This window comes from Urocitellus parryii, chromosome 9 (genome assembly GCF_045843805.1).
Source record: "Urocitellus parryii isolate mUroPar1 chromosome 9, mUroPar1.hap1, whole genome shotgun sequence".
Classification (NCBI taxonomy): Eukaryota; Metazoa; Chordata; class Mammalia; order Rodentia; family Sciuridae; genus Urocitellus; species Urocitellus parryii.
The window spans coordinates 137,067,443-137,081,942 of NC_135539.1; the positions used below are offsets into that span (position 1 = coordinate 137,067,443).

Genomic DNA, 14,500 nt, shown 5'->3' on the forward strand with positions numbered 1-14,500 from the left:
TCTCATTGCACCAAGTGACCCTTCTCTGCTTGGACCAATATGCCCTCTCTTCTAGGATTCTGAATTTCTCCATGGCCCAGAAATTAAGGCTTAATTCCTGGCCCAGCTGATGTCCAAGTTCGCACTCCAGGATTTTAGCTGGCCAAACTCAATCTTGATTATCCGATACCTTGAAGTATGTTTCCTATCGTTCCTGCTGTATGGTCTCCTGGTAAATTAACAACTGCAGAAACTACCATCGGAGAACTTGATTAGCTGGGAAAAACATGACCCAGAAATTATGAAATTACTCCAGGGAATATCCTGTCAGTTGCTACACTGAAGATCATGAAATTGGCAGCCAGGAACCCTATGTGATTAAAGGAGGAAGCAAGGAAAAATCAGAAGCAGAGATTTTGATCATGTGCTGGTCTCTCAAAGGAAAATCTTTCTGTATTCCCTTGCATGTGGGGTCCAAGTAGCTCCTAAAATTCTATTCAAGGAAACACATTCAGGGTTTCTGATTCCTCATAGATAGGTCTGATGATCTCTAAGTTTCTTGCCAGCTCCATGTTTCTGTTTTTAAGTTACTGTTATGGTAATAACAAATCACATCACTTCTTAGGACTTTGGAGTGAGTATGTGATATCTTAATGCAGAAATCAGAAGCTTTGAAGATGAGTCTGCTCATGAAGACGCAAGAGACATGTCAAGCTTCCTGTACTCCAGGCCTGACCACAGACGCTACAGTGCCAACAGCGCCTTGAAATGGTAAAGAGCCCTTTCAGAAACTAATGAGGTTTCTGATGAACTCAAATGATCTTTATTGGCATTACACAGGTTAAAATGCCCTTTCATTTGCCCTACAGAATTTCTTTTTGCAATTTAGAATCTAGGATTGATCTTACAAGGTTTCATACCAAACATGACTCTCTTTTATGATGTTTAGGGCCATTCAGGACAAAGTTGGGTCAACATTACTATAAGTGAGCTCTGGCCTCTAAGACCCTTAATTGCAAGTACTTAAATAAGAAGTTGCCCACAGGCTCTGGAGCCTAATCCCCATTGAGGTGTAATGATGAGCAAGCCAGGCAAGTACAATCACAAATAATTCCCCATCACGAACTCTCCATAGTAAGAATGTAGGAGTCCAGCACATGTGTGGATGTGGCCATCCTCCTTTCCTCTTGGAATTACAAATCCTGCCACAAATACATCCACTTTCAGTCCTGCAGCAGAGTGGGTAGCATGACCATCTTGGTGGCTATACCAATGTTATACACAAATGGAAGAGTAAAAAGAACAAATTTGCCATGAATTTTGTTAGTTAGTTAGGAGCACTAACAAACCCAAGAAGCAGTTAACACTCAGTTTGCATTTCCATCCACTACTCAGGGGAACAGGGCATCTGCTCCTGCCAGGCCCAATAAGATGATGACTTGGGAACACCCTCCATCTCCCTTCCCATCCTTACCAATCCCGTATCCATTTTCACACTTGTACTCCACGAAATTCAGCTCCGAGGGGGGTGGTGGGCATTCCCCTTGCAGGTTCTCACACAACTTAAACTCCTGGGTCCACAGTCCTTCTTTGGTACAGAGGATGGGGAGCTAGGACACCAAAGGCAAAGAACATCTTTATTACTATTTACTTTATTCAGAATCGGGGAAAGGGGTCTGATTAAATGATGATGTCCTTCAACTTCTAGAACCTGGACTAAGAGATGCTATTGAGACAATGAAGTGTGTTGAAAGCAGTGAATACAAATCATGTGAAGGAGTCTTAGACAATTTTGCCATTAATGAAACTTACCAATAATGTTTTCCCCTTTGGATATCAGGATATGATGAGCTCTTGATTGTAGCCCATGTATTCTGAGATACTTTGGGGAATTTTTCCAAGTAGGGTTTTTGGCATTGATCATCCCTACTATCACATAAATGCTGGTTGTGGCAAATGTCACATTTCCTTCAAGATGAGCATCATCCAGTGAATGTAATTCATGATTTCCCTGGAGGTATGCTTTGGCCTATCTACTAGAACGAAAACATCACAGTAGTCTTTGCTGTCTTCCTTTCCTCTGTGCATGTACTGACTGTGGAGCCCTCAGCTTCTCACCCTCAATAGTTACAAAGAATGCCCTACCTAGAACAGAAAGAGGAGCACTAACTAATAAACCCAAGAAAATAAGGTTTTAGAAATGTAGATAACTCTCCTTTCTCTGGCTGCCTCCTTGGCTCCATACCAGTCCATGTACACAGATGTGTTGGATTTCTCGGAGTCTTCGTTTGTGGCCTATTCATTGCACATCTGTTCTGCAGTGCTTACCTTCAAGTGCTGGACACCAACTTAAAGACATGTGCCAAAGGAGCCAAGCCATTGATCTTTGCCTAGGAAGTCTGCTCGACTTCCTGTCTCATGGATGTGTGTGGTGCTTGAAAAGATTCTAAGACAAAATTGATTTTAGTCACACAACCACGATAAGACTGTGGTTTTCATTTGAGACCTCTTGTGCCAAAATCCTAGGGAGGATAATAGTCAAACAACACTTTGAGCTTTGCCGAGGAATTTGTGTTTCTGTTCAGGACTCTGTTCTGCTAAAAAACATATAAGCTAGCATTCCTAGCCAAGTTATGTCAGTGGCCATGCATGAGATGAGCCTGCATTACCAAATGAGGATCCCAGAACTGTTTGGAATGTCCCCTGGTGCCTTACTCATCAGGTTTTTCTTCTTATTCCAGAGGAAGTTCTGAACTTGGAAAAGAATGTTCCAAAAACATGGTATCTTCTATCCCCTTGTGAATAATATCAACACCCTTGGTTGTAATCCCAATTAGTAAGGCCCTGTCTGTTGGTCCTTTCTGGGATAGAAGAATCTTTGTTGGGATAATTTCTGCTCAACATTTTTTGTCATGGTCATCAAGATCAGATTATAGCCTCATTCAAAACCAAGTTCAAGGATCCTTCATTACCTTCGCACTTTCCTGGTTACAGTTGAGCACACACTGGCTGTCCAGGTTGAATCCATCACTGCATTCGTACATGCCTTCAAAAACAGGAGCAGGAGGCTCACACACTACCGGGGTACAGCTGGCTTGTTCCCACAGTCCACTTTCCAGGCACTGTATCTTCAGGAACTTGCTGAAGAGACATGAAGCAAAACAGCCTATAAGAATCCCTTCAAGGAGTCGTGGGAAAACTGGATCCTCAGCAATATGAGCCAAGCATTAGCAAACAGGCAGGGGCACATGGTCCTGGCCAGCCAAATGTCCCACCACACCAGTCCAGTCTCAAAGTCAAAAGGCTAAAATAGTGACATTCATGGATTAGCAGTGGGAGTAGGTGTTGCAGAGTGACACTAGATGTATTACTCTCATGGAAGTTGGGTAACTAGTGCAGCATCTAGATTGCCTATAGCTGGGGTTTCTTTGAGATGTTCATTTGGAGAATTCTCACATCTAAGTACCCTGGGGAATGCCAGAAAATGTGGAATACAGAAGAGGTTATCACACACACTCTCAGGGGACGAATCAGACATGAAGTGGGGATCATCAGTGCTGGAATGGTGACATAATTGCTGAAGTTGCCAAAATGTTTATCTCTTCAGAGAAGAGAGAAGGTGCAGCAAGATGAGTATGGTTTTAGAAGAGACCCCACCTTGCCTTTGGAGGGACTAACCTCCCAACATTACTGCAGCTGCTCTGATTGCTTTCAAGTCCAGTTTTCCTTGGAAAGGGGCTGAACCTTTCATCAGATTCCCCAAAACAGATACAACTCAATGCAGTCCTGGAGGAAGCACCCCTCCTTCCCACGCACAGACATGGCCTCCAACCAGACAGTGTCGGAGGTAGATGGGAATCCAAAGAATTAGGGTTCTCATCACCACAAATTCTGTTCCACTTTGCTTCTGACTCACTGCAGTTTGGAGGTGCTTTCTAGTTTTCCTGTTTTAACATATCCACCCGATTCAGAACACTACTGGTTATAGATAAGCTGGTGATCCTAAAATATAAATAACCCTGTGGCCATTGGCTTTCTCAACCACATGGTAGCCTTGAAGTGCTAGTTTTTAGTGTCGTTTTAAATTTAAATATGTGCACCCTCAATTCATGCTTGTAACTTATACCTGTCAGCTGTTCCCCGTATGCCCATCTCTCACACCAATATGGGCTTATGAATGTCCACTTGCCAGTCTTTCCCACTAAATTAGAGGCTTCCAGAGGGCAGAAGCTGTGTCTTATTCTTGTTTTTTTTTTTGGGGGGGGGGAACTAAAATAATATCTGGCTTGTATTTGACTTTAAATAAATATTAGTGAAATTGATCATTGAACCGAAATTAACAGCATCAGACCCATTGTAAGACACATCACATAAACTGAATCATAAAAACACTTCAGATAAAATGGTGTTTCTAATACCCATTTTATAGACAGAAACACATAGAGGGATGTTAAGTTCCTTTTTCAAGATCACATATCACAGAATGCATTTGATTTCAAATAATTTTAATAATGAAATGTTTTAAAAGTTGGATATTTTAATAGTATTTACTTAGAAATAAGTGGAGTATTTTATTTATCACTAGTTATTTAAAGCCTTCCCCTTGTTTTCAGGAATATTTTAGTTTATATATATGATTTATGACTGGGGTTCTTAAGCACTGTAGTCCATGTCAACATGTATCTACTGTTAATAACAAATAGCATTTTCGTCTGTATTTCCCTTGTTTGGGAAAAGATCTATGAACATTACTTATTTGAATCCCCCAAAGAATACTTAAAGGTACATGTTATTATCCACATTTTAGAGAAGACAACTGAGACTGAGAGAAACAAAGGTTACTCAAAGACCCATTGTAAAACCTTAAGGCAGGATGTGGACCTAGGTCTGTTGGCTGATGAAGCCCAGGGTCCCTCGCTGTGTCAGGATGGGGCCATTCCCACCTTGCTCTATGGTTTGCTGAGGTTATTAATAGCATCCCCATCCTGTTGAACCTTCCAGATATTCTTTGTCCCAAGGCTATATCCATACATGTGGCAAAAGAAGATTCATTTTAAAAAATTGAACTGAATGATAAATGACATAGAGAAAAACACCCCCATCTTAGTATACAGATTGAGGAATTTTTACATGTGAATACAGGTGGGTAACCATGGCTCAGGTCAAGATACAGAACATTTTCAGCCCCTTAGAATTCTCCCTGTAGCATCCCCCCAACACCCGCAGCACACAGTATTCTGCAATACGCTTCTGCAGCATGGATTAGGTTTTCTTGCTCCTGAGCTCTATACAAATGAAACAGAACACTATGTATTCTTTAAAAATGGCTTCTTTCTCTCAAGGAAGGTGTCATTTTAAAATGTCTGCTCAAATCTATTTTCAGTGAGGGGTTTGCAATTCTTTTCACTGTAATAAGATTCCCTCTGTCCCTCTCCTAAACTGGATATTTGCTCTTCCTTCACACTACAGAGTTTAAACTCTCCCAGGGACTCTCTCCTTTCTACCACCTCCCCCAGATGAAATCCTTCCCCTACCTCTGCTGAATTGACATCCCCCATCTGGAGAGAGCAGGCAATACCGCTGTCACCAGGGGAGAGACGAGGCTGTAAAATCCCTGCATGTCAGCATGGTTATAAAGGAAAACCCTTGCTTGGCCAGGATGATAATATTTTTACTTCATGTGATATTTTTCTCTGAATTGGTTGGAACACTTCAACCATGGAAATAGTCCTTCTTTTCCTTGCCCAGAGTGAGGAACCATTCAAGAATGCCAATTTTATATATTTCTTTGCCAGTTTAATAACCTCAGGGGTGAGGGCAGACAGATCAAGCTTGGATGGGGAAGAGTGAGTTTGGGTGTTTTGGGTGGTACCCAGACCATGTGACAGGCCCTGTGCTGAAACCACTGGCAAGACTGGAGGGAGACTCTTACATGGTAGAAAGAGGAGCACCACAATTCACCCTGGGGTCTCTGGGCCAGAGAGAGGACACCTGGGAGGAAAAGAGAAGAGGCTGAGAGGAGTTTTCTGATTCCTTAGAAAATCCAGTTTCCTTTCCACAGTTGTTGCTATGCCCCCTCAATTTCATGGAGTCTCCTTCCTCATAGTTTCTAACCCCCTTGTGAAGAGGATGGTCTTGTACCAACATCTCTCCAACAGCTTCTACCTCTCTCCACTTGAGGGGTGCTCTGTAGGTCCTATCCTCAGTCTTCTTCCAAGGCATCTAATTGGTTCCTCAAGGTCCAATAGCAAGGGCTGTTTCATTCTGCTTGGTGCCCACCTGCTGATTCTTAAGGTCTCAGTCTTGAGACTCATGATATGGAGCTTGGTGCATGAGTGCCAGGGCTTATTCTGGCCATTTTGACCATATCAGGAAATCAGAGTGTCTTAGATGGTTCCGGTTTCAGGAGGTTTGATTTCCTTCTGCAGCTGCTGAAGGAGACTGAAATCTAAATCACACCATTGATATTCTTCAGCTACTCAGAACTTTGGACCAAGTGTTTGTGCCCCCCCCCCCCAAACTCCCCAACTCATGTGGTAAAATTCAAACCCAAAGGTGATGGTACTAGGAGGAGAGTTCTTTGGGTGGGGGGCATGAAGATGGGACTAGTTCTCCTAGAAGAGACACAAGAGCTTGCCTTCTGCACTCTGTCCTGAGAGGGCACAGAAAAAGATGGATATTGCGAATTAGAAAAAGTGCCCTCAAGTAAGGGGTCCGCCAGCACCTTGATCCTGGCCTTTTTGGTCTCTAGACCTATAAGAAATAAATGCTCATTGTTTAAACCACCTACTCCATGGTATTCTGCCATAGCAGCCCCAACTGACCAGGATGCAACCATGGCCCTATTTAGATCTCCAGCAATGCTACAGCTGCCTTCGTGTTGCTTCCAATTTGGTGATGTTGAAAACTGGTCTCTGACCCTCTTAAGATCATTAGTGGAAAAACCATGGTTCATTCACAGTGGCCCAATCCCTTAGATAATATGTATAAGTCAGGAGCCAAGAGTTTCTTTAAAGGTATAAAGTAAATGGCTTTGCATCTTGAAGATTTTGGTGTGTGTATGAGGCCAGTGCAAGACAGGCCCTTACCAGGACAGAGATTCCAAGACTTTTCTGAAAGCTCACTCCAAGTATCTTTTGGGTAACACATTCTTAATCCCAGTGAAACAAGGGAAGCTAAAATATCTCATTTTAAGGGCAGGAAACTGCACATTGGTAACCAAGTAGGTGAGCTCCCCAATATCACCTAGCCAGCAAGTACCAGCAAAATCAAGAATAGATTCCAAAGTTTCAAGTTGCAGCAAAAATACCTCAACCTTTAGACCAATGGTTTGCAAGTGAAATTTGTTAACCAGTCCCATCAGAATCCCATAGGTGCTATTTAAAAACGTAGATTTCCAAGCCTATTGGACCAAATCCCCTGCCTCATTTTTTTTTATATGCAGTCAGGCTGGTAAACCGTCTACTTCTTCCCATGCTAGTGAAAATATGCCCCAAGTGAGAAAAACAGAGATTCAAATCAGTCACCCAGCAAGTCATTCACTACCCTGTTTGGTTTTTGCTAAGTTCAGCCTTTGGGCAGGGTTGCTAGCTGGGCAGCCTCACTCTCTGACTTCTTACTCATTCTGCCACTGGTAGCATGAGGAGTTCGGGTTAGGGTAAGGCTTGTATTTATTTTCCCTCTAACTTCTCCAGACAAATCACCACTATTTCCAAGTTAGAAGGTGCTTTTTCCAATTTCCAGAACTTGTGGTATCCACCTAGTGCTGAAAATCCAGCTGTGCTTTTTCTAATTTTTACATCATTGCCAGAAAAAAAGATCTTGTAATCAAAACTTGGCTGCAAGTTTGATTGATGTTGCTTAGAAGCACACATGAGTCTACCCCATTCTTTTATCACTACTAAAGAGTTTTCAAAAGAAATATTTATTTTCCATTAGAGAAACAGATGATTGGTTGAGTCCAAGAGAATTATGTCTTTGCCAATCAAGGGCATCTGGTGTCTCCAATGGGCAGTCTCTCATGGATAATAACAATAACAGAAAAAAATATTGAGCACTTCAGAGAGTCATTGTATAGAAGAATATATATCAAATAATTTTATCTCAAGCCCACCCTGCGTTATAGGGACTACTATCATCTGAGTGCTCGATTCCCTTCTCTCTACATATGCTCCTCTTCCTTCATTCCAGCTTCGTCAATGACACCACTACTTATCTTGTCACTCAAAATTGAAACTTAGGTGACATCCCGATTTCATCCTTTCTCTCAATCTTACTTTTCCTGAGTCCCGTCTGATCTAATGTAATCCATCAATTTGTCCAGTCACTGTCACCTCCCAAATATCTCTGGAATTGTCCCAATACCTCCACATTTCCACAGTCACATATGTCACCATGAGCTACCATCTCTCACATTCCACCTGGACAGCACACTTGTCCTCTGGCTCTCTTTCCATCTAGTCAGCAAGTACCAACTGGAGAAAATTTTCATAAAAATGAAGAAATATATTAGATTGTGTCATTTCCTTGTGTAGAACATTTCAGTAGCTTCTGCTTGCAAGAAAAATAAAAATCTGAACTTTTCATGTTAGTCTGTGAGCCCTGCATGATATGACCTCACTCTCTGTCCCCATTCCATGCCATATTCACTTTCTTTAATGCACTTCACACACTCAGGATTTAGAATTCCAAATACAACCCAAGATTTTTCCTTCCATGGGACTTGAGTGCTACTCAATTGTGCTACTCTCTCTGCTTGTGATCCTTTTCTTTTTGTTATTCTCCTGACTAGTTCCTTCTCTTTCTTCCTATCAAGAATAATTTTCACCACCCCAGAGCATCCTTATTTTATACTTATAACTGCTTTTTAAGTCAAAGCATCTTTGTTCCTTCCATAGAATGTGTGATCTATAATTGTTTTGCTTTTGGCTTTTCTCATCTCTTGCCAGTCTCCTCTTACCAAAATATAAGCTTGGTGACTTTATTTAATAGATCTTCAGTGTCCAGAACAATGCTTGGGATATAATAGGTACCGATAAGTTTTGGTTCAACCAATGAATGACTTTATTTCATAGGTGAAGTAAGCAAGGTATAGGTAATTAAAGTAACTTGCCTGGGGTTATGGAAATGGTCAGTGTGCTATGATGAGTCTGATATCACAGCCTACATCACAGGATGAAAGCTGTGGTGACCCTAGAAATGGAGCTGCACATACCTTACCTCCCCTTAGTGCATTTGTGCAGGTGCCCTACCCTCAGAAGGAGATGAAAGGAGAGAGGCCAATGGCATTATTCCTATTACACAGATTAAGAAAAAGTATTATCCAAAAAATGTTTCTGCATATAAATTGTATCAGAAAATAATATCAAAACATTAAACTTTCACCATTTATTTAAAAAAAAACAATGGAAGTATTAACTGGTTAAGTGTTTGGCTTGACACATGGCCAGTTTCTGAACTGAAAGTAAAGAACCTCTTTGCTCAGCAGATGGACTGGACAGTTAGCACTCACAGTGGCTGTGCAGAGTGGCAGTGCTACAGTCATCTGGGAGCTAGATAGAAAGAAATTGCAGGACTCGCCCCAGGGCGTCTCAATTAGAATCTGCATTTTAAGACCCTAAGTGATTCATAGGCAGGTCACAGTTTGACCTGCCTATGAATCTAGACCATTTTAGAAGGCATAGTCCTCTAACCCACCCCAAAGAGAACCACCAGCATTTCCAAGCCCCACGCCAGTGTTCCTCTTAGCAAATCGCAGGCCTGGTTTCTCCAGCCACCAGTATCCTAAAAGAGGAGCAGGCAGACACGAGACCTGACTAGCCCATGGCTGCTTGGAGTGGTCTGCATTCTCTGCCCCAGCCCTTTCCACTAGGCAAGAAGTAGCATCAGCCAGGCCACCCAGTCCAACACACTAGTTCTAGTCACTTTTACTCAAGGAAAAAACAAAACAAAACAAACAAACAAACAAAAAACAAGAGGTCCCATACCAAACTCTTTTCTATATAATATACAGCTGTCCATCAGAGTGAAGAGCGAGTTACGTCCTGTAAGTGGGGATTATCAGTTCTTCATCCCACTCCTTGCTTTTATCTTTGGACTTTCTGCTGCTAAATCTTCGTCTCCAGGTTGGCGGGTGCAGTAACACCCTGTGCCCCAGGCTGAACCACCTAAGCTCAAGTTTAGGGTCCCTTCTCCTTCTTCCACTGCCACTGTCCTCCCAGCCTTTCTCACTTCAACATCAGCAGCCCTTGCTCTATCTCTCCATGACTTTCTGGTCCTTTCCGCATATGACTGACAATAGTTTTTCCTACCAACATGTTCAAGTTACTCCCTGGACTGAAATCAATCTGAAGCTTCTCCAAGGCATGTGATTTAAACTGAAACACATACTACATACAATTTACTCCTCAGATCCTACTATCAACTCTTATCTGTGTGTGTTTGAGAAACTGGAGATTTCTTGGCCTTCACCATTTTCACCATTAAATTGTTTGTCCATTCATACATCCATTCAGCAATTATTCATGAATTGCTGGTATATGCCTATTCATTGCATTGGGCCCTGCAGTTGGAGAAACAAATGTAAATACTACAATAGGGCCAGAACCCATGGGAGCCCAAAAAAGTGAGGTAGCAACACTGCCTGCAGATTGCAGGGTGTCAGGAAGGGGGTAGTCTGAGGTGGTTCATGGGTACAGAAGGAGAAGGGTATGCCAGGCAGAAGGAAGAGTGCCCACCGGAGCCCAGTGGTGTAAAGGAAGCACAGGTTCCAGCCTTTGCCAAGTGTGAATGGAGAAAGGTGTGTCCGCCATCCTGGCTCTTCTTCCTTCTCTAGTGTAGTGGAGAAGGGTCAGTGCAGGGGACAGCCTGGTGGGGGTCCAGTAGGACAAAATTCTTACAGAAAAGGGTAATACACTGTGTACACTCATTTTTAGAGAGCAATTACTCTCATTCTCCCTTGCCATCTTGAAAAGTTTCAGTACCAATTTTTCAGTACAAGGATTCTTCCAGGTATTGCTGTGTCCCTAGTCCAGCTCGGTCCGACTCACAGGTGTAGGCACACACCCACGCTCATGCCCAGAGTTGACAAACCAGCCACTGCCGGTGTTTCTCTGTGGGAAAGCACAGATGTTGGCATGGTCCCCACTCCAGAAGCACAGCAATGAGACCTGAGCCCACTAGTGTGTTGTCAGGGCACCTGGAAAGCCAGCATCCCTCCCTAAGGACGAGGACTGCACACAGGTGTGTCCTGTGCTTGCCACACTCCTGACATCACAGCCCTTGATGTGGGATGAAGGGAAGAGTGCTGGTCAACATTTTCCTTGCCAAGTGTCCCTGCCCAAAGATGAAGAGTGAGAAGTCACAGGGCCCTTGGCAGGAGTGTCAGGGCCCTTACCAGTCCCCTCATTAGGGGCGAGTGTGGCAGAGTGGCTGAGAGCAGATGCAGTAGAACCAGGGGACTGAACCAGGCTACAGCCCTGATAGCCAAGGAATCCCTGACTTGGAATCCATTACTTGACCTCTTGTCCTCAATTTCCCCATCTGAAGAATGGAGATAACCACACATTCCCTCAAAGCATCATCAGATTATATAAATGGTTGTATTTAAAGTGTGTCATAAAAGGAATGTCCCACAAAAGATCTGCTCCGACACGCCTGCGGGGTAGGCGGACTTGCGACACACCAGCAGGACAGGTCCAGCGGCCTGCTGAGGGGCAGGCCCGCCCCCTCCCCCAGTGCCTGCAAGGTAGGCGGGACTGTGACCACCGGCAGATCAGGCCCAGCAACCTGCGGAGTGACAGAGCTGCCCCACGCGCCTGCGAGGTAGGCGGACCTTCTACCAACCGGCAGAGCAGACCTAGCCACCCGCCAGCGTGGTAGACAGATCACCCCAATTGGAGGAGGATCACAGCCACTACCTGCCCTGCAAGGGAGATTTTTCAACTATACAAGAACAATATAAATAAATAGAGGGAAAATTTCAAAAACACAACAGTTTCACCAAGCAGAAAGAAACGCCAGCAGTATGAAAAGACAAGGAAAGAAAGGACCACAAGCAATGCAGGTCAACTCAACTTTAGAAGAGGTAATAGCTGCAACAGATGGAATGTCAGATAAAGAGTTCAGGATATACATGCTTCAGATGATATGGAGTCTCAAGGAAGACATGAGACAGCAAAATCAGACAATGAAAGATCACATTGACAAGGAACTACATAAACAAATCCAGGAAGTAAAAGATCAATTTCACAGGGAGATAGAGGTAATAAAAAACAAACAAATAGAAATCCTAGAAATGCAGGAAGCAATAAACCAACTTAAAAACTCAATTGAGAATACTACCAGCAGAGTAGATCATTTAGAAGATAGAACATCAGACAATGAAGACAAAGTATTTCAACTTGAAAAGAACATAGACAGCTCAGCAAGTCTGCTAAGAAACCATGAGCAGAACATCCAAGAATTATGGGATAATATTAAAAGACCAAACTTAAGAGTCATTGGGATACAGGAAGGCACAGAGCTCCAAACCAAAGGAATAAACAATCTATTCAGTGAAATAATACGAGAAAACTTCCCAGACTTGAAGAATGAGACAGAATCCCAAATCCTAGAAGCCTACAGGACACCGAATGTGCAAAATCATAAGAGATCCACACCTAGACACATTATAATGAAGATGTCCAACATACAGAATAAGGAGAGAATTTTAAAAGCTGCAAGAGAAAGAAAGCAGATTACATTTAGGGGTAAACCAATCAGGATAATAGCTGATCTCTCAACACAGACTCTGAAAGCTAGAAGATCCTGGAATAACATATTTCAAACACTAAAAGAAAATGGGTTCCAACCAAGAATCGTGTATCCGGCGAAATTAAGCTTCAGGATGGAAGATGAAATTAAAACCTTCCACAATAAACAAAAGTTAAAAGAATTTGCAGCAAGAAAACCATCTCTTCAAAAAATCCTTGGCAAAACATTACAGGAAGAGGAAACGGAAAACAACAATGAAAACCAACGGTGGGAGGTAGGAAAGTAAAGGGGGGGGGAATAATCAAAGAGGAAAACAAATCAGGTTTAGTAGCATTAATAAACAAATATGGCTGGAAGAACAAACCATATCTCAATAATAACCCTAAATGTTAATGGCTTAAACTCACCAATTAAGAGACACAGGCTAGTTGAATGGATCACAAAACAAGACCCAACAATATGCTGCCTATAGGAGACGCATTTGATAGGAAAAGATATACATAGACTGAAGGTGAAAGGTTGGGAAAAATCATATCACTCATATGGACTGCGGAAACAAGCTGGAGTGTCCATACTCATATCAAATAAAATAGATTTCAAGCCAAAGTTAATCAAAAGGGATAAAGAGGGTCACTACATACTGCTCAAGGGAATCATACACCAACAAGACATAACAATAATAAATATATATGCCCCAAACAATGGTGCTGCTATGTTCATCAAGCAAACTCTTCTCAAGTTCAAGAGTCTAATAGACCACCATACAATAATCATGGGAGACTTCAACTCACCTCTCTCACCACTGGACAGATCTTCCAAACAAAAGTTGAATAAGGAAACTATAGAACTCAATAACACAATTAACAACCTAGACTTAATTGACATATATAGAATATACCACCCAACATCAAGCAGTTACACTTTTTTCTCAGCAGCACATGGATCCTTCTCAAAAATAGATCATATATTATGTCACAGGGCAACTCTTAGACAATATAAAGGAGTAGAGATAATACCATGCATCTTATCTGATCATAAAGGAATGAAACTGAAAATCAACGATAAAAGAAGGAAGGAAAAATCATGGATCACTTGGAGAATGAACAATAGGTTACTGAATGATCAATGGGTTTTAGAAGACATCAAGGAGGAAATTAAAAATTTCTTAGAGTTAAATGAAAACAAGACACAACATATCGGAATCTATGGGACACATTGAAAGCAGTTCTAAGAGGAAAATTCATTGCTTGGAGTTCATTCCTTAAAAAAAGAAAAAACCAACAAATAAATGATCTCATACTTCATCTCAAAATCCTAGAAAAAGAAGAGTAAAACAACAGCAAAAGAAGTAGAAGGCAAGAAATAATTAAAATCAGAGCTGAAATTAATGAAATTGAAACAAAAGAAACAATTGAAAAAATTGACAAAACTAAAAGTTGGTTCTTTGAAAAAATAAATAAAATCGACAGACCCTTGGCCATGCTAGCGAAGAGAAGAAGAGAGAGAACTCAAATTACTAGCATACGGGGTGAAAAAGGCAATATCACAACAGACACTTCAGAAATACAGAAGATAATCAGAAATTATTTTGAATCATTATACTCCAATAAAATAGAAGATAGTGAAGGCATCGATAAATTTCTTAAGTCATATAATCTGCCCAGATTGAGTCAGGAGGATATAGACAACCTAAACAGACCAATATCAATTGAGGAAATAGAAGAAACCATCAAAAGATTACCATCTAAGAAAAGCCCAGGACCGGATG

The 14,500-nt window shown here is 41.9% G+C and overlaps 1 protein-coding gene across 1 annotated transcript in view; it reads right to left on the reverse strand.

Annotated features, from left to right (window-relative positions):
* Positions 1 to 14,500, reverse strand: part of Pappa2 (pappalysin 2) — a 240,625-nt gene that overhangs the window by 45,570 nt on the left and 180,555 nt on the right. Inside the window, exons 17-18 of the mRNA XM_026388519.2 lie at positions 2,952 to 3,120; positions 1,454 to 1,589 (exon numbers count right to left, since the gene is read on the reverse strand). Of these exons, the coding sequence (XP_026244304.2) occupies positions 1,454 to 1,589; positions 2,952 to 3,120 (305 nt within the window). The remainder of the gene's footprint in view (positions 1 to 1,453; positions 1,590 to 2,951; positions 3,121 to 14,500) is intronic.